Source organism: Sinocyclocheilus anshuiensis, unplaced genomic scaffold, assembly GCF_001515605.1.
Source record: "Sinocyclocheilus anshuiensis isolate Anshui unplaced genomic scaffold, SAMN03320099.WGS_v1.1 scaffold183, whole genome shotgun sequence".
Taxonomy (NCBI): Eukaryota; Metazoa; Chordata; class Actinopteri; order Cypriniformes; family Cyprinidae; genus Sinocyclocheilus; species Sinocyclocheilus anshuiensis.
In genome coordinates, this window is record NW_015548309.1 from 5,331,396 (window position 1) to 5,352,995 (window position 21,600).

Consider the following 21,600-nt stretch of genomic DNA (forward strand, 5'->3'; position numbering starts at 1 on the left):
ACACACACACACACACACACACACACACACACAATAAAAAGGCAAGAGCAGAAGAGGTCAGTTAAAGGGTGTAAATCGAGCCCATAAGGCCTCCTGGACCACCTCTACTTTCTCTCCCTCGTTTTTTCCCCCTCAGTGACCTACTTTGCTAATTATAGGTCAGAAGTTTCCGCCAGTGAAAGTTTGGTCTGAACAGTTGACAGGCCATGCGTTGAAGAAGAGCAAATTATCTGAAGCACTTGTGTGACGAGTGCCATCAATGTTTGCGCTTCAAATAAGAGCCATCTGCGTACAGATATCATCAAGAAATGTGCTGGAAAAATGATGAGAGTTGTTAAGAAATGGCCGGTTATTGTCTAGAGACTTTCATCATAGAAATCTAGCGGATATGTGTGAGGAATTTTGCAGAACAAACTGCAGTTGGTTGCTTTAAATGTCAGTCTGATGGTCTCGTTCTCTCTAAGTGTCCAGTTTTTTAATAACAGTTGTTATTTTTGAGTGAATTATTCCTTTAATTATGATCAAGATGTTTGGCTAAGCTTAAATCATAAAAATCATAAAAAAATGTTTAGTCCTAAATGTAATATTTATATCTTTTAATTTCATATAAAAGTTCTATCCATTTGAATGATACAATTTTAACAAAGTAATTATACAGTTTAAAAAAAACAAAACTAATAAACTGACAAAAAAAAAATTACGAAAAATTTCATTCAGATTAAAAAAACTTATTCAAAATTTTAATAAAAACTATAATAGTATCTAAGTGATACTTAAAATAATACCGGGGCAAAAATCGTACCTGTTTTTTTTAATGTATGACTGCCAAATATGCATCACATTAAGTTTATTAGTTTATGTTAAAACTGTGTAATTCAAATGGAATGAAATTTTACATGCAATTCAAATACATAAATCTTAAAATTAGGCCTGAATCATATTTTGAGTGCATGCAACGTGACACAGTTGTTTGAAGTAAATGTGTTTGTGTCTCCGCAGACATGCAGAGCTGTGAACAGTGTTGACCGGCGGCATCTGGACAAACATGGAGCCTTGTGCCGAGTCTCAGGGAGATCCTGAGAGAGCTCAGGTAAGCGCTCACACACACACACACACACACATTCATTATGAGAATATAATGAGCCGTTAGAGCTCACACAGACCTGAATCGCCTTCACAATGACAAGAACAAAGCTAACGCTGCTGGCACCAAACACAATTTAAAATCTTCTCGCTCACACAATTTCTGTCCCATTAGCGACTACAAAAGACAGAAACACACCTCAGCTGTCAGAGCCTGTGAATAATGAACAGTGCAGAAGACTACTGCATGCTGGGATACATCTCAGTGTCACAAAATAATATTATTAATAAAATGTAAGACTAAGGCTGTTTTTTTTGCATTGGGAAAATAAATTTTATGATAATTAAGACCTTTTTTAAGCCCCTGTTTCTTATTACTTTAATGCGTAAAAAATTTATTTCTAATAATTATGGGAAAAAAATATTATTATAATTATAGATAATAATTAAATTAAATAATAATAATGTATTTAAATTTATTTTAAATATATAAAAAAGATATATTAAATATGAATATTATATATATATATATATATATATATATATATATACAGTATCACAGAAGTGAGTACACCACTCACATTTTTGTAAATATTTTATATTGCATACATTTTCTAATTGATCTAATATGCAATATAATTTAATTTAAACTATCATGGTACAATTTCTGTCTTTAATGTATGCAAATTAATTTGAAAACAAAAACAAAAATACTAGTATTTTAAAAACACAAAAAAATACTGTAATTGTTATGAAAATAATGTCAATGCAAAAAAAAAAAAAAAGTATCTCAATAATAAAATTTTTGTATTGCATTTCTGGTTATGTGAATCATTTCACACACAAGCTTCAGGTGTTACCCAGCATGCACCTGTGAGCCCCACTCTCTCTCTTTCATTAACTGAAATAACTGTCTGTTGAGCAGGAGTTGTGTAGGTGTTGATAAGTATTTGCTTTATTCACGAGTCGTTGAAGCGGTTTGCTGGAACGAGAGCTGTGAGGGTTTGTTTGTGTTTATTGTTCTGTTTATTTCAGTAAATTGTGGATCATATTCCTCTGGCTCCAGCTACATCTGCTTCACATGTATCAGAAAACAACATGTTTTCACTATATGAAAGCATTAGTGGCCAGAGATCAGATCGGAGAAGACCGTTTTGGCTTTAGGTTCCCTGTAAGAGGTTGTAATTGTACCATTGAGCACCATTCATTCATAGAAGCATCTGCATCGGGTCATTAGTTAATTATAGTGTCTAATTAAGTGTGATCACTTCTCAATACATGTTTCAGCTTAATGATCCTGGTAATTGGCTTAATTTTCTTTTATATTTTAATATCAAATTTATAATATAATATAATATAATATAATATTTCAGTAATAATAATAAGATTTTTTCACATTATGATAATGAGAATTTGGGTGAAAATGTGATTAAGTGCCATAAATAATGTCACAATGCAAAAATGGTAATTATCCTAGTAATGTTTTAATATAAAATTTCTTAATATAATATGTAATATAATTTGTTTCTCTATATAATATAGAAATGACATTGAGATTTTCATATTTTAATACAGTTTTTATTTAATATTTTAATATTTTAACTTTTCTTACTTTTCATTTTTGGGGTGAAAAATAACTCTTGCATTTCTCTTCTCTTGCACACACAACACAGTATTTCTAAATAAATAAATAAAATAATAAATTATTTTTTAATCAATTATTTAGAGATGCTTTTGATTATTAAATTAATTATTTAATGATTATTTAATAAAACCATTAAAATGGAATCCAGAAAACGAATAGAAAACAGAATTTGGTAAAAATAAAACTGAATTTGAGAAAAAAAAAGTATTTCATAGGGCCTTAAAAATTTAAATAAACTTTAAATAAATTGCTGTTAAATTGTGTAAGTTTCATGATTTCAATTAATTAGACATGCTTTTTGATGAATAAAATTTAATTTAACCATTAAAACAGAGTCTAGAAAAATGAAAACGGAAAAAATAAAATGGAATTTGAGAAAAAATAAAACTGAGAGCCAGACCTTCATTACAGGATCGTTTCTCATACTTTCATTCTGAGACACATGTTACATCGACCATATAAACACAAGCAATTCAAAGCGTCTTTACCTTAAAGTATTCAGTTTGTTGACATTCAAAAAGACATAAAATGCAATCAAGTTGAAATGCAGTTGAAATAAATCAAATGATCCCGAATGCATTTCAAATAGGAATAGTCGTCATTTTCATCAAACTGACCATGTGACCTCGTCTGATGTGTTTATATATGTGCATCGATAAGGAAACGCTGCATAATTTTACATTAGATAGAGGAAGACGTCGACTCGCTAGTTGACAGGAAACCTCTGCCACTCGTTTCCTGTCTTTGGAGGCAGATAAACACGAACCCAGAGCAGCAGATATCAGGCCTTGAACAGGATGTTTAGACTAAATACAGACACACAAACACCAGTGGAAATGTGAGATTGAGTTAGAAATTCAGCAGAGAGAATAAGACGTTCACTCATCATGACCTGCTGGAAACACTCTTCGAATAGTCTCATGTTTATGTGAATTAATTCATTTTTCTTATTAGCATATTGTGTGTAATTACAGCTATTGAAGTTTAAGGTCTTCAGAGACCGCCAGCTATGTTTTCTCTGACACTTCAGCTATATATAGCTCTACTGAGTCTGATTTGGCTGATTAGTATGTAAACAGCTATAGTCTTTAGTCACATTGTGAAGTGATTTTAGTTCAGATTATATGCGTTTTCTTAATGCACAGTTATTTATACTCTCTATTTTCTGTAATGGCCTCATGAAGTGGCTTATAGCAAATAGTTTGTTTTCGAATGAATGAATGATGAATTATTAATACATAGATCATGGAAACTGGAAATGAGTCATGATGGGTTGGTGTAATTATCCAGATGTCAGATCCAGCTTTTTATTCAAGTGTGAGTGCAGTCTCAGTAAATGTGGACAATGAGAACATATTTTATTTTAAAATAAGCTGTTTTAGGTCAGCTTTGTGTGTCATGTCAACTGTAGTTTGGCTTTGTGGTACACAGCAATGTCGTAACTGGACCATACATACACTACCGTTCAAAGGTTTGCTGTTCACTAAGGCTGTATTTATTTAATTAAAAGGAACAGGAATATTGTGAAATATTATTGCAGATCAAAGTAGCTGTTTTCTGTGTGAATGTATCTTAAAATGTCATTTATTTCTGTGATCAAAGCTGAATTTACTCCAGTCTTCAGTGTCACATGATCTTCAGAAATTATTCTAATATGCTGATTTGCTGCTTAAGAAACATTTCTGATTATTATCAATGTTGAAAACAGTTGTGCTAATACTGAAGCTAATATAATAAATAATAATAAATCTATAAATAAAGCTAATAATAATAAATCATTTTAACATTTTTAGACGAAAAACTACAAATTAAATCATAAAAATGTAACATTCACTTTTTATTATGTTTGTTGACATTCAAAAGGATGTGAAGCAATGTAATTTATTCATTGATCAATTTAAAAGTATTTTTGCAAAATACTGAAACTACATTTTGAGATGAAAATCTAATATTTAAATCATTTTAACATTATAAGATGAAAAATTAATAATTAATTCAATCATAAAATGTAACATTCACTTGTTGACATTTAAATGGATGTGAAACACAATTTCATCATACTGAAACAAATGTCCTTATACTGTCATTTTTTATCAGCAAAATACTGTAACGACTTTTTGAGATGAAAAGCTAATAGTTGATTAACTCATAAAAAATGTAACGATAAAATAATAATAAAACACTTATTAAATAGCTGAAATGTTTATTAGTTTACCTGCTTGTCATATAACCATTATCTGACATCAGAGAACTGTAAAAATGTGAATGTTTTAAAATATTTTAAATACTGATTTGAAATCACAGAGGGTTCTAAATATTTTAGGTCAAAGAGGTTTGGCTGACAAAAAAAAAAAAAAAAATTGCAAATCAAGTCTATAATCTACTTGTCAGTGCTACAACCGAGAAAATCTCTCCAGAGTTTTTGATTTGATATAATTTTTCACACTGTTTCCTCATCTGAGAAGTATCTGAGCAGTTGAGCCAAACCCGTATGTCACGGGACAGATCACAGTCTAAGAGACCTGATTTCATTTGCGGTGTTGTATGTATTTATTTAAGATAGCTAAGTAAAGGTGTGTGTGTGTTGAAGTGCAGTATATAGTGTGTTGTGTGTCCAGTTCACTGACTGACCAGCTGTGAGAAACACTGAGCAAACAGACGATCATCCTTCTTCACTATGGAAAGTCCCATCTCATGCCATTTTGACCCAGTCTCACGGCCTGTGTGTAAATAAAGCAACAGAAAACTAGATTTGTACATGTTCTGAAGAAAATGTCAGTGGGGTTTGCCATGATGACATGATGACATGAAATATGAGTGATAAAAATAGTGTTGTGCTGAAGGTATGTAGGCTACTTCTCAGATTTATTTTTCCCTCCACCTTACGAATAATTAGCTCTCCTTTTTTTAAACAAGTTATTTGAGAATTAAATATCATTGTTTTATATATCAGATATTTGTATATATTTTGTTATATATTTTATTTTATTATAATTTTTTTATCCAGTTCATCTTTTTAGATTTGGGAACTCAGTATTTTGATAATTATATACTACTACTAATAATAGTAATAGTAGTAGTAATAGTAGCAATAATAGTAATAATAATATTTAATTTTTTGTATATTTGAGAATTCCGTTTTTTATATATTTGATGATTTTTTCCCCCCAAATATATTTTTGAATTCAGTTTTTTGCACATATAAAATTTAATGTTACACAACTTATTTTTTATATGCTTGAGAATTATATTTCTCTTATATTATATTTAAATTTGTGTTTTATTTGAGAATTCAGTGTGTTTTTATATATTTTATATACATTTTCTTTATATATTTTTATATATTATCTTGTAATTTTTTCTCAATATTTTTGAGAATTCAGTGTTTTACATGTTTGAGGATGTTCTTTCCAAATATATTTTAGAATTTATTTTTTGCATATTTAAAAATGTAATATTTGTAATATTGTAGTATTGTAATTAGAGCCCGACCGATATGGGTTTTTTGGGACCGATACCGATATTAGGGAGTAAAAAAAGGCCGATACCGATATATCGGCCGATATTCTGTGTGACGTCATGGCGGAATATCATGTGAAGTCCACTTCCCAGGGCACTTACGGTCGAATAAGACAACGCGTGAATGCTGCCTGAACAAGAGACCTCCTTACTGAAGGGAAAGTCACTCTCCGCGCGTCGGTAGCCCCCCGGGATCGCTAGATCGGTCGGCACCGGACCGCGAATTTAACCAGCCGTAACTCCCGAACCCCGGGGGCTATCCACGCGGGGGTGGTCTCATTCGAAAGAGGGCATCTAGACGTAAACTCGATTCACGTTCGAGAGGGTTCCTCGAGCTGAAGGGATCCCCCGAATTTGGTGCGGATTCGCCACGCCGTTATGGAGATATGACCGTTCAAAGTTTCAATGGTTTTCCATTGACTTGAGCTTTAAAAGCGTTTCATCCAGGTCACCAGTAGCAAACAATGGAGCGCGCTCTGCTGGACAAACTAAGTAATTACAACATTTCAAGCATTTTATCTGCATTATATGTTCTGTAAAAAAAAATGTTCATATCGGCGGCATATCGGCAGCATATTCGCCGATACCGATATATCGGCGACAGGCTCATATCGGCTGATAATATCGGCAAAACGATATATCGGTCGGGCTCTAATTGTAATATTTTATTTATATGTTTGAGAATGATATATTTTTATTTTACTTTACTTTTCTACTTCACTTTTTTATGTTTGAGAATTTTATATAGATAAATATTCTTAGGGTTTTTTTTACATTTGAGAATTCAATATATTTACTTATTTGAGAGTTTGATGTGTCATATTTGTTAATAATTGAGGATTCAGTATATCATAAGCATGTGAGCGCTGTTTTTAGCCTGTTCTCACTCTCACTTCATTGTCTAATGCAAATGCAAAACTGGATTTGTTTATTTTCCATCGTTATTTGTCCTGCTGCTGTCTGTTTGTTTTTATTGCTCCGTTTCTTTGCCAGTAAAACTTCACCTTTCCTCCATCCCTCTTCTTTTGGCCTCTTCTGCTTTTGTCACCTCCACCTTTTCCTCGTCAGCTGCGTGTGATGTTAAACGTCTGTCATTAGCAAGTGTTTGCTGACTCTTCACCCACCAGCTGACAGACACCATTCGCTTCCCAGACTTCATTGACATTTTCACACTCCTGAAGTAGATGGAAAGTGGTTCGGTGACATTACCGTCCTGCCGCCTCCGCAATGTTCTCTCAAACAGAACACAATTTCAAGGAGATTTGGTGCTAAAAAGTGGTCTGCCACACCGTCTGAAATGGGCCGGCGGTATATTGAGGCTGAATGGAGATCAGCGAGACCACTGCGGAGGTAATAGGATCCACCCCAGGACCAGAACAGCCCATTACCAGCCAATGAAATGCGTCTGAAAGCATCCCAGTGATGGATTGATACTCTATACACCAGCTTTACCTTCCTCTCAACCTCTGTTTTCTTTCTTCCATCACTCGCTCTTTTTGCCTTGCTCTTTTAGCACTTTTGTTAAAAAAAAAACACTTATTTACATCTGTAATATGAGAGTTTTATATGTATATTTAATTTATAATAAAATGAATTTAAATTGAAAAAATATAAATTAAATATAATAAAATATGTACATTTCTAAAAGTAGGCATCTGTAAGTCTGATTAAAAAAAAAATAATAATACAACATCAAGACAGACAACAATAAATAAAATAAAATAAAATAATCCAATTGGGGGAAAAAAATCAAAATGTTTTTTTCCGGCAGCAAAATCTTTCAAGTTGAAAAGCTGTCTGGCATGCTTATTGGAAATTAATTTCGAGACCAAACCAAAGAAGAGCCAACTACGAGACCAAACCAATAGTTACTCAATTCGACCACAATGTCAGGGATTCATCACAGTCACTTCAGTCACCATCCAGAATAATACTTTAAACCAACAGGTTTTGATTATGTGACAATCCCATAAACATTGTACCTTGCATTTGGTGCAAAGTGGAGAATGAATAGGCTTAGATTTATGTCTGATGTTTGTGCAGATGTTCCTGTCACAAACGTTTTCTTTTTAATATTGTGTCCAGTTACATGAAGTCCTTTTAAAAAGCTATTTTTTTTTTATGCATATCTTTTACAAACAGCCTAATTATCCTTGGCTTTCTGAAGACCAAAAACCTTTAGACCCAGACTTATTCAGGGATGTGCAAAAGCCACATATTTCAAAACCAACTAGTCAGTGGTTTGCAAACCGAGTCTTGCACATTCCTTTAAACATTTGCTTTAAAAGCGCTTTAATTTTCTTTAATTGCGCCCTCAGGACTGACTGTACTGCCTCTGGATGAGCGGGACGGCTCTTTCTAGGTGTTTTATAAAGCTTCAGCTCTGGCTGTAGATGCTTCTGTGAATTTCCCGGACTTTTTCTGTTGTTTGGTGACTTGGGGTTAAAGTCATGACACTGCTGATCCGGCAGAAATGCCGAGCTGTCAAGTACCGGTCCGTCGGCTGTGTGTTTGTGCGCGAGCAGACAACGAATGCTCTTGAGTGTTTTGCATTAATCTCCCTTGTGGGTTTGCTGGAAAACACCCGGACCCCGAGGCTTTAAAACATCAGCTGTCATCTTTGTTTCACAGGCCGCTTGATTCGCTCCAGGAGATGCTTAAACAGGAGTTAGTCACATGCATCTTGAATTGCATAATAAGTATACAAGGTTGCAAAATTAATTCATCTGTTTTTGTCGTTCATTATGCACACTGTGTGCATATATTGACTTTGACTGAAGGAGTCAACGATTGAAGAAGCTCAGCAGAAACCATGCTGATGCAAGGCACCATGGGATTGATTGCCTCGATGTACTGGATGCTGTTTGGAAGATCATTGAAATTCCCTTGCATGTCCATTTATTTTATATTTTGGCTAATTTGATTACGTTTTCAGCTCTGTTTGACCACATGCAAATTCATTCAGCAGAATTATGTTGATTTTCTCTCACATTTAGTGCTGCAAAGTGAATTAATAGACTCTGTGTGTGGCTGCTGATGAGCAATTCCATTGATTTGTTCTTCCAGACAGAACCGTGTGTCATCACCATAATTTTGCATCAGACCAGCACCGCAGGAGAACTAAATCTGTCCTGGAGAGACCTAGAAAATGTCAGTTTTGTTTTATTTTGTAGTCTGACCACATACACTATCAAGTTTGAGGCCTGTGAATGTTTTGAAAGAAGTGTCTTGTGCTCACCAAGGCTGGATTTATTTCATAAAAATACCTTATAAATTGTGAAATATTATTATGATTTAAAATAACTGTTTTCTATTTGAATATATAGTAAAATGTAATTTATTTCTGTGATCAAAGCTGAATTTTCAGCATCATTACTCCAGTCTTCAGTGTCACATGATCTTCAGAACTCATTCTAATATGCTGATTTGCTGCTCAAGAAACATTTCTGATTATTATCAATGTTGAAAACAGTTGTGCTGCTTCATAGTGATTAGTGATTTTTTGATGAATAGAAAGTTCAAAAGAACAGCATTTATTTGAAATATTATATAACATTATAAATGTCTTTACTGTCACTTTCGATCAGTTTAATGTGTCCTTGCTTAATAAAAGTATTAATTTCTTTCAAAGGGAAAAAAATTAAATGACTCCAGTCATATCTGTGGCCTAGTAAAAACCGTTTCATTCTAGCTGGTAATGAACTGCCTCATGGGTGCCGACATCACATGACCAGCTGAAAAATACTTACTCTATCTCTATAACCCTTGTATTATCAGATGCTTTTGCTCACTGAATAAATGAATGAAGGCTGGCATTGAATCATGCATTTCTACAGTGGCATTGATAGCCAGAAACGACAACTCTCCATATCATATAACTGAGTGCAACTTTTACTGTTTAAATATTATAAGATGTATCAGTTTGTGATATTTATATAGCAGATTACCTGTAGAAGAGGAGCTAGAGTTGGATGAGCCACAGTTATGGTTTGGTTAAATGGCTCAGATGATCAATACAGTATCTGGGAGCTTTCGAGGCCTTCAGCAGGAAGTTGTTATGTTTCATAGATTTATCTCCCTCTTTTTGGGAGGCTGATAGGAAACCGAATAGACAAACATGGGCAGTCTTATCAACACGGATGCTGGAAGCTTCTTGCTCGAGGAAACGGAGCAGACGTGGAGTTGTTGAAGGATTATCAAACAGATGCTTTCCAGGATGCGCTATTAAAAACATGCCGTCATCCGTGATAGAAACAGCTCTTTCTTAAAAACTATACTATGTATTGTGTAGCATGTGTTTTGTATATTAAAGCATTCACATTTTCCGCTTGCATTAAATAGCCAGATGAGCCACTGCATTTGCTAAAATGTGCATTATAGACATTGGGGCACATATATAGTGTATCCGACAGTCTGTGTTATTTCATAATTATATATATTCTATTATAATATGTAATAATATTTTGAATTAGCTTTTGTTTTTATATTTTCAGTTTTCATTTGAAATTAAAGTTTAATCATTTTGTTGTGCTTTTGTATTTTTTTTTTCAGTCTTCATTTGAATTTTAGTTTAAAGTTTACTCATTTTGTGCTTTTGTCATTTTTAGTAGTTTTTGTTTTATATATAATATATACAGTGCCCATAGAAAATCATTATAACCTTTTGAACGAGTGACTTTATTTGTCGTGCAGCCTGAAATCAAAACCCATTCCAAAAAAAATGTATAAATATAGATTAAAAAAATTGGCAGCTAAGTTGGAGTACTAAAATTACTAAAACTGAAATAAAATAAAGCTAAATATAAATAAAAAAAAACCTACTAACTACTATTAAACAAACAAAACTAAAATTCAAATGAAAACTGAAAATATAAAAATAGAAGCTAATTAGAAAATAAAGCTAAATAGAAATATGAAAAACAAAACTAATAAAAATGACAAAAAAGCACAACAAAATTACTAAACTTTTAACTGAAATTTAAATTAATAAAAATGCTAATGAATAATAAATAATAAAAAGCTGATAAAAAAACAAACAAACAAAAAACACTAAAAATGACTGAACTGAAAAACTCCTGATTTAATTCTTCCTAGAGCCACCTTTTGCCTTAATTACAGCCAGCTGAAGATGGACAGGTCATTCACCTTCCAACACAACAATGATCCTGAATATACTACCAAAAGAACAACGTAACGGCTTCAGGATACGAAGGTGAACGTCCTTGAGTGGCCCTGACTAAAATCCCATAGAAAATCTGTGGATGGACTTGAAGAGAGCAGTCCATTGCCGCTCACCACAGACTCTGACTGAACTTGAGCAAGTCTGCAAGGAAGAATGGGCGAATATTCTCCCATCTAGGTGTGCAAAGCTAGTACAGACATGTCCAAAAAGATTACTGGCTGTAATTAAGGCAAAAGGTGGCTCTACAAAGTATTAAATCAGGAGACTGATGACTTTTCCAATCCTGTTATTCCAATTTTTCAGTTTTTTATTCATTTTCAGAGCTTGCCTTTTTCTTTCATTAGTTTGCTGTTGTAAGGCAAATTTGTAAATAAAGCTGGAAAAGTTTTTTTTCGGATTGGGCTTTGATTTCAGGCTGTACGACAGATAAACTCTTTTAAAGGGGTATGATGATTTTCTGTAGGCACTGTATTATTATATTTTAAATATTTAAATATATTTTAAATATATTTTCGAATTTTAAGTAATTTTATGTACCTGTCATTTTTAGTGTTTTTGTTAGTTTTTTATTATTATTAATTAGAATTTTTTAATTAAATTTTAGTTAAAAGTTTAGTAATTTTGTTGTGCTTTTTGTCATTTTTAGTATTTTTTTATTTTTCTATGTAGCTTTATTTTCTAATGAGCTTTTATTTTATATTTTTTGAGTTTTCATTTGTATTTGAGTAATTTTATGACATTTTGTTTGTTTAGTAGTAGTTACTAGTCGTTTTATTTCTATTTAGCTTTATTTTATTTCAGTTTTAGTTATTTTAGTACTCCAGCTTAGTTGCTGTTTTTATCTATATTTATATTTTATTTCAGCTTTCATTTTAGTTTAGGTTAACAAAAACAACACTGCCCACAATGCAGTGCAAAGTCAAAGAGGCTTTTGGATTGATTTAGTGTTTTTTTTGTTCTTAATCCCAGTAATGCCGAAAACAGCTTTGACTGTCAAAAGTGCTGCTTTTCAATCCTCTCTGACCGTTATTAAATTATATTTGTACAGAGCTAAACATTTTAACAGATTATGCTGGTTTAGCGTACATTCTGACATGATTAGACTAGTTAGTTTAATGCACAATATGTTATTTTTGATTATACAAACAAATGAACAGCTATCCACACGATTTGAGGTGCCATTCAAGGCTTTGTTCAAATCACTAACCCCAAGTATGATGCTTTACAAACACCTCTGATAATGTTTAAGGGAACTGACATTGATTATTCAACATTAGATAAACAGGTCACATGCATTACTGTAGGTTTAATTCGATTACAGCCATCCACATAGGATCTAAAAGCTTTATTAATCAAACAATAACCTACAAGACCTCAAACCGGCTTCATTTGATTAAACGGTACTCATTGTGGGTGCCAATTACTCGAGTGTATTTGTTGTACCATTTGATTGACAGATGTGCCGACCAATCAGAATCCCAGAGCTTTGTATTGTCGTGGCTTTGATCTCTGTTCACTATAATCTTTGCTAATCCACATTGTCCGGACTGTGTTATGAGTAGTGATCGACCAATATTGTTTTTTTGACAGCCGATGCCGATATCTTGGAAAGCATGGTGGCCGATGGCCGATATAATTCTATTTATTTTAATTAATATTTAAGAAATTTGAAATAATTTGAAAATGGATTAAAATATAAATGTGTTAAATAAAAATACTTATACTTTAGATGACAAAGTATTTTTCACAAATAAATAAATATTTTATAAAAATATAATTTAAAAAGGACGTAAACACTGTAAACAACAGGGCACTCAGTATTCTGGGAAGTTTGTGTGCATTGGGAATCATATTTTTTCATTAGTCATTCAAAGATTAGTTTAAATGATATAAATGCGTATTTGCTGAATGCTGACGGCAAACAAGAAAGTATTATAATGATTTCCTTTCTATTACTAATAATATTATTAGACAGACTTCAATCCGTATTAGACAGAACTGTTAAGCGAACAAGAGGGAGAAAGTGAGCACTGTGTGCTTATTCCCAGCACCATCAAAATAAAAGTCCTGCCTCGAACGCATCAGCCAAATAGGAAAACTTAGCGGCCGATGCCGATATTTGAAAAAATATCGGTCGACCACTAGTTATGAGTGTGTGTGTGTGTGTGTGTGTTTGGCTCGTCTAACCCTCCCTGGTTTTGTTCTGCTGTCTTTCTTGCTCTGTTCAGTTGGATTTTGTTGCCGGTGTCTTATGTGTCATTATGTTTGTCATTTTTAACTAATGCTGCTTTTCTTTTTTCCCTGTTTGTCTTTTTTGTCTTTTTTTCATGCCATCTGTCTGTCTGCTGCCAACATGTCCCAACGCACAAAATCCAACCAACACCAAAACCAACACTGCCTGGCGGACCCTCACTGTGTGTGTGTCTGTCTGTGACGTGTGTTGTGTGTGTGTTCAGCATCATGCAGAGAGCAGAGAAAACCCTGTCACCACAGGTAAGAGGCTGACATTCACCTGTGTGTGTGTGTGTGTGTGTGTGTGTGTGTGTGTCTGTCATCTTTGCTCCTGCGTGTCAAAGTCAAAGGCACTATGTTCAGAAATGGGATACTTAACATTATATTCTATATACAGCTGTTTTAATAGTATGTGGAACAGAATCCAACAATAAATGTTTCATTCTGTTCAAACTGTATTGTTTGCTATAGTCACTTGAACTTGCTATAATACATATTTTACAATACATATTTTAATTCAGCGATTTGTGTCCAGTTATCATCTTGGAAATAAATTGTAAATAATAAAATAAAAAAATAAAATAAATAAAATAATAAAAAATAAAATAATTGCCAGCATGACTGTAAATGAAACATAATTTTTTGACACTAAATTTATATATTTATATTTATAAAGGTATATATAATTTATTATGCATATAAATTTCATCAATGTACATTTTTATAATGTTTATGGCAGCATGATTGGAAATAAAAGATGATATTTTTGGAAATACATTTATATATAATTTATTTTACATAATTTTGTCAATATACATTTTTATAATGTTTATATGTGGCAGCAAGATTGGATATCAAACAAAATGTTTGGAAAAAAAATTATATGAAATGTATACATTTATATGTAATTTATTATACATAATTATAATGTAAAAATCAATCATTATACATTTTATCACATTATATGTTTGTTATATATACACACACATATACATATATATATATATATATATATATATATACATATATACAGTGGGTATAGAAACACAATTTGAGATTTCTAACGTGGCTGTTTGGTTAATTGGCTCATTAGTAATTAGTTTCTTCACAGCCTAAGTGATGAGGATGAAATATTCATATTGCATCTCAAACGAGCATCTCTAATGAATGATTAGCATAAAGTGATTAAACTCTGTCGCTTCAGCTTCTCCTTTATTTGCTTTTGCATCACAATAAGCAGCCAACCTGTGTGTGTGTGTGTGTGTGTGTGTGTTTTTACATGCTGTTATACACGTATAGCAATACAAGCTCACACAGACACATGCATATATTCACTAGAAGCGTGTTATTTCACCCAACACGTTTTATGCTGCATCATTGTGCAGAGTTTCTCATGCATTTAATTTTCTCAGCTACAGACATGCACGCACACAATCAAAAGTGATGTATGTAATACTGTTGCAGTGCTGTAAGGTTGTGTGTGATGCTGATGAGATTAGATTTGAAGTAGTCATGTTAAACACTCACTTTAATCTGTTTTTAAAAACTGTTTTTAAAAACAGAAAATAAATAGTAGTATTACAGATTTAAGTGTTATGTAGTATTACAGTTTTTACTCAATACCATGTGATGATTTTATCTGTTTTTATTTTGTGTGTTGGCCACTAGAGGGAGCACTTTACAACAATTTGTGCATCAATTAAAGTTTGGTGGAAGCTCCTCAGCGAAAAAGTCTTTATGGTGTATCTGACTCCAATCCATTTAGTTTTTTTATCTTCTGAAATCAATAGAAAAAATGTACAAACCCAATCCAAACCACATCCATATGTGGTTTTAAATCTAAGGTAAGATACCCCAGATGAATAGGCTAAAAAATGTAAGTAAAATATTACCATACTTTGCCAGTTGATTGACTATATTGATAGATTATATAAGAATTGCAAACATTTTTTTTGCATTACAAGTTTTCTGAAATGATGCATTATCTAATTAAACATTTACTAAATGCATAAAATTCCAGAAAATAAATCTGTATGGATAAAGTCAGGTTCAAAATCCTTGTTTCATTTTATCGACATTTTAGAGTTTTGTTTTTTTTACAGCAGAAGTGCTGCTGAAGTGGAGATAAAAACTCATTTTGAGAAACGGCCTTTAAAGATATGTATCGTAATTGAAATATACAGATGCAAATAGATAAAGTGCAATACAATAAACATTGGGTTTTTCTTATCACTATTCTGAAAAACACGTTATGAAAAGCCAAACAGATAAATATCTCAAAATTGACCAGCGTATGAGAAATTTGAATCAATCAGATTCGGTCTTTGTTATTTTTCCACAGCTGCCTTAATGCCTGGTGATGATGCTGCACTTCTGACCCCAGGAAGGATGAGCCAGCGTGGCAAGGAGGCGGGGCTGCACACGCCCAGTAAAGACCTGCTCACAAGCCCCTCCCTCAGCCCCGGCGTCAGCTACAGCCACGGTAAGAGAACAGCAGCGCAACATGCGTGCAGGAGTTTCTCCCACAAGCTTCTGTGGCCTCAAGGATCCCAGATTAGGATGTAAGGCCCTAATCTGCATGAAGGAAATCTGATCCCAGACCAGTGCAGTTTACATCAGGTACATCAGTAGAAATGTGGTCTGAGCGGTGGAAAATGTTATTAGATTGAGCTGAAAGGTTTCGAAAACAACACTTCTGTCTTTAAAAAATAAATCAGGAGCAATGTGATCAGAAGCCTTATTAAGTAAGTAAAGAGGATTGATTTTGATTTCAGTGTTGACACAGTGACCAGTTTTTCCCCGTGTAGTGTTGGTTTTCACCACTAGAGGCCGCTGAAGTGTCATGAAATCAGACCACAGCAGAGTTTGTCCAAGAATCTCTTGCATTGTTTTGCTTGTAGTTAACATGAATCCGACTGTCCTGGGTTCCCACAAACATGGAAGACTTTGAAGGAATTTTAAAATTACGATTTGGAATTGTCACACAAATATTCTATAGTGAATAATTTTTCTTTGACTTATTTTATTATTATTTTATTTGAATAATTCTTTGAATTTATTTATTTGATTATGTTAATCTGTTGATTTGAGTGATTGAGAGCTGGCATACAAATAGAAACTGATCCAAGCAATCTCTGTAATGAAGCATGAGCTACTATATTTATTGGAATATTATTTAGATTATTTTATTATTTGTTGTTGTGCTACTTAATACATTTAAAATGTAATTTTCAAACTTTAGTCATAAATATTATTTTAATAATTTTAACTCATTTAATAATTTTACAATAATAATTATTAATTTGATATAAACACACACACACACACACACACAGAAAAACAAAACAAGAAAAATATATATATATTTTTTTTTTCTTTTCTCTTTCAAACTTCCTATAAAAAGGTGCCTGAAAATGTGCAGTCAAAGTTCAGTATTGTGCTGTTATATGGAGTGTCCACAATCCCTGTGTTATTTTTACAACCGACTGTGACACACACACACAGACACACACACCAGGCTCGCAACTTAAAGTTGTCAGAGGATTCGGCTTTATAATGATGATTTTAATCTGATTAAATGCACCACGTTCCTGTTTTTAGAGCTTGTCGTGGTCCCTGATTTAAGCACTCATGTTTTGAGCATCATACGAGTGGCGTAAGACTTGTTTTCAATTGTTCTGCAAGGCTAGACGCTGACACACGTGATCACCTCTGCACAAAACCGCTGCTAGTCGAAACCTTTCAAAGCCTTCGGACCTCTTGCATCTCGTCAGGTCTCCATAGCAACAGCAATTTCCCCTCGCCATCGCTTTGAAAGCACATTCACCCTTTCTTTTTAGTCTCGGGTGAATCACTCCGTTTGGGTGTGTTCTGATCCTCAGAGCTGTATAAAAGAAAGTTTCTTTGCAAGTTCATCTCGCAGATGTGGGCCACCTTTCTCTCAATTATTCAGTGCTAGCAGTGGCAACCCGAAACGAGATGCGCCGCAGCTTTCTCCCGGTGAGAACACACCCGGAATAGCATCAGTACAGCAACCGATATGCACTCAAATCCTCTTTACTGGCCTCCTCGCTCTGTTTGAGACAAGAGCAGGTGTGGTTGGCCTGGATTTAATGGATTACATTCAGTAAATGGGGTTAAAATGCACAGCGTGCAGCTCAGCCAATCAGAAGCTGCTTAACCTACATGTTTCATCGCTGCGGCCAATCAGATGCAGGGTCATTTGCATATGGGAGCTCGGGTGTGAGCATGCTGTTCAAATATCGTCCAATGTTTGGGAATGTTATGGCGGTTTTGTGGGCTAATGAATGTTTGATTGTGAATGGAGAGGGTTGGACGTAAACCTTCTGAATGCATGAGTGTGGCGGTTAATTAATTAATCTTCCTGCACACAAGGCAAGTACTTAGACTAGTACTCTAATGCTTAGTTAGTGCATGTTTAGCATATAATTTTTTAGTTGCTTCACCTGCAATAGTATCTGGTGAGAACAGAATTCAAGTGATATTGTACATTAAATTAAACTCGTTAAAATGGTCAATTGTAGCTGTTTTGTGTGGAATCGTATCATTAAAAGTAATTTCCTAAAGGCCTGATGGATTATTCAACCTAGAAGATGCCTTGAGATGGGTTCCTTGAGGATACTGGTTGTTTGGGCGGTTTGTTTAGTAGCGTTAAATGTGCTCTGAGGTCTGACTCATTAAAGCTTATTCTTTGGGCTGCTAATCCAGGCTCATAGCCAGGTTGCATAAGGTTCCTAGTGGCTTCCTAAACCCACCTTTAGTGCATTGACCAGGTCTCAAGCGCATTGTGCCTGAAAGCATCTTATCTGCTGCTTTTGCTTATATTTTATCACTCACTTGGAGTCTTATATTTGAGCTTCTTCAATCATCTTCATGAGGTGTATCCTGGGATGCTTTTTAAATAGTATTAAAAGATTTCACATGTTTGCTGGACACTTGTTGGCTGCAATTTTGGTTTTGTAAATAAATTCGTAATAAGGCACAATATATATTTTTGGCGATGCACAAGATATCTGTTCCATTTCTTATGAGTTGACATTCAAGAAATTAATTTATCAGTATCGATATTGCATATATCAGCTGATAATAGATAATTGTGAATGCTCTTGTTCCCTATTTATTCATTTAGATGACCTTTGCTGTCATCTAAGGCTCACTTAAAGTGATTCTTTAACATTAAACATTAATCATTTAATAATAATATTAAGTGTAATCTATAGCAAATCTCAAAATATATTTTTTCATACAGTACATTATAATATTGTGATGCCTCAAGTTATTTATAGCATTTAAGATGATTCATTTTAGTTTTTAGTGTTTTTTTATTTAAGTATTTTGATAAAATTAGATAGTATTTTAATATGGGCCAGTTATTGTTTATGATATTACATTAATTTATACATTAGACCATACATTTTTAGGTATGTACAATATATCCATTGGTTATGAGTTCATATTCAAGGAAGTATTTTAATTTATCAGTATCGATATTGCATATATCAGCTGATATTAGATAACTGCATGCTCTTTTTTTATACATTTAGATTTGCTGTCATCTAAAGCTCACTTAAAGTGAATCTTATTCATATATAATTTAATAATAATATTAGATGTCATCTATAGCAAATCTAAAAATATAATTATTTTATACTGTACATTCTAATGTTGTGAAAGTAGACAATTTAAACGATAGATGTTACAGGTATGTGCCACAAGCACAGTTATACGATTCTCTGAATCATCTTTGTGAGCAGTACAGTGGTCTGGATCATTAACCGCTTGGCTACTGACTCTACACTAGTTCAGTTTAACCTGCTGGGTTACTCATTTGGTTGAGTGGGAAACAGTTCAAACCGTAACTGTGTGGAGATCAGTTTCACACGAGGGATGCCCACACTGGCTCAGGTTACTACAAACACGCTCTCGCTCACTCAGAGATACTGTTGCAGGGGATGAAGCACAGAGAACTGAGCAAATGAGCAGCGGACACTCATTTACAAGAAACAAACAAAAGGATAAAGTTTCTATGAATGAAGCACAAAACAAGAGACAAAGCCTTCAAGAATTAAAGGAACAGACTGCACTTGAGTACAAAGCAGGTTGCTTTTTATGGAAAAGATTAACATGCTGGTGACCTCGGGTGTTTTTCCACATAGTTTATGTATGTGTGTGTGTGTGTGTGGGTCAGATGGTCAGACAGACAGATAGATAGCTCAGTCTGGTTTTGCGCGAGATGTCTTGTTTTATCTCTTTTAATCAAGGTCTCAGGTTGTTAAATGCTTCATATATGAAGCACTGGATAATGAGCAGTAGGCTTTGAATTATATACCCGCCAGAGCATCTTAATTAGTTATGTTAATTAGGGCATCATTCACAGCCATCCTGCAGTCTCATCCGTTCACTGCTCCTGCTTCGTTTTGGAGAGGCTGTTGCCTAGCAACTTCAGAGCGACATCAGCAGAGTCCGGGAGGAACGTTCTGATTGGTTACGATGCCCGGCGTGAATTCTGATTGGATGGAGAAAAGAGGAATTTGGAGTGTTTAAAAGCTGCTTGAACTATTTTAACCTTTAGCTTGATTCCTCTGGAGCTCTTCTCCAGTTCATTGACCAAAAACAGGCTGAATTTACGCAAGTCGTACCAAGAAACAGGCAGCGCTTTGCTCGAAGTCCCAGCGGTCTGCACAGCCTCTTCCTGTGAGTTACTTGTTGACATTTCACTCCAAACAAACAGCTTCTAAACTGACTTGAAGGAGATCAGTTTTCCGACTAAACGCTCTCTTGGAGATGCATTGCTTGTTAGTGCTGTTTTGCTTACTACTATTGCATATTACAATCGCTCATAGTTAAGTTCAGGGATTCAAACTGCAATTTCCATTGCGTCACTGAATGCATTATGCAGATTTTGACCCTTATGCATATGTGTATTTAATTAGTGCTGTTTGTAAAGTTAAGTGATTTGATTTTAGACTTCAGCATGTGGTGGTTCTTGTTGTCTGTTACTTTAAGTCAATGCTGTTTGATTTGGCTTTGTAACATACAGTGTAAACCTGGTTACTGTAAGTCATATCAGAGTTTTATGAAAGATGGATCTTCACGCAGCTGGACTTTCTCCTAAAAGCCTTTGCAGTGTCAGATTTGGCAGTTCACAGTGTGATCAGGTTGCATGTGTGTCTGTATCCAGAGATGCTGATGGCTTGATTCTGTTTTCACCAGCGCTGTTTGAGAAGCAGGCGTGTGTGTGAGGTTTAGATATTCAGCTACAGTGTCCTTCATAAAGCATTCTCTGTGAGCGAGCTGAGAGAGAGAGAGAGACAGAAAGAGAAAATCAGATCTGAGTCATGGGCGCAAAAATACAGACACATGCAGTGATTCACAAACAGTCATAAAGTAAATCTGACAAAAACGTATTCATGTTTTTATGGGTAAGTCATAGTTCAGAGTATATTTTGCATAATGCCATCAATATTTTTTATGACAGTTAAGTTAATTAATTATTCTCATTTCCATAATGCATGCAAATATCATTCTTATTATTGTAATGGGAAATATATTATTTAAATTGAAAATTATTTATACATCATGGTAGTATTTATTGTATTGCCATACTAATTTATTAATTTATTATATGATTTTGAGACTTAATAATAATAATAATATTTATTATTATTATTATTATTATTATCTATGAAATACATTATATATGTGAGTGTGTATATATATATATATATATATATGTGTGTGTGTGTGTGTGTGTGTGTTTTACTGATTATTAGTACTGTATTTTTATTTTTGTTATAATTTGTTATATTATTTTTGTTATATACTGAATGTATGTGTGTGTGTATATATTAGGGGTGTAACGGTACACAAATATGACGGTTCGGTACGTACCTCGGTTTTAACGTCACGGTTCGGTATG

The 21,600-nt window shown here is 33.7% G+C and overlaps 1 protein-coding gene across 6 annotated transcripts in view; it reads left to right on the forward strand.

The window, feature by feature from the left end:
- LOC107656451 (oxysterol-binding protein-related protein 8-like) overlaps positions 1–21,600 on the forward strand; it is an 89,562-nt gene that overhangs the window by 32,804 nt on the left and 35,158 nt on the right. For 4 of the 6 annotated variants that reach the window (XM_016444316.1, XM_016444318.1, XM_016444317.1 and 1 more), the window contains exons 2-4: positions 1,000–1,090; positions 13,886–13,922; positions 16,003–16,143. In XM_016444316.1, the coding sequence (XP_016299802.1) occupies positions 1,046–1,090; positions 13,886–13,922; positions 16,003–16,143 (223 nt within the window). In that variant the 5' untranslated portion in view covers positions 1,000–1,045. Of the gene's footprint in view, positions 1–999; positions 1,091–13,885; positions 13,923–16,002; positions 16,144–21,600 lie in introns of those variants that run through there. The other 2 variants (XM_016444320.1, XM_016444321.1) reach the window with 2 other exon arrangements.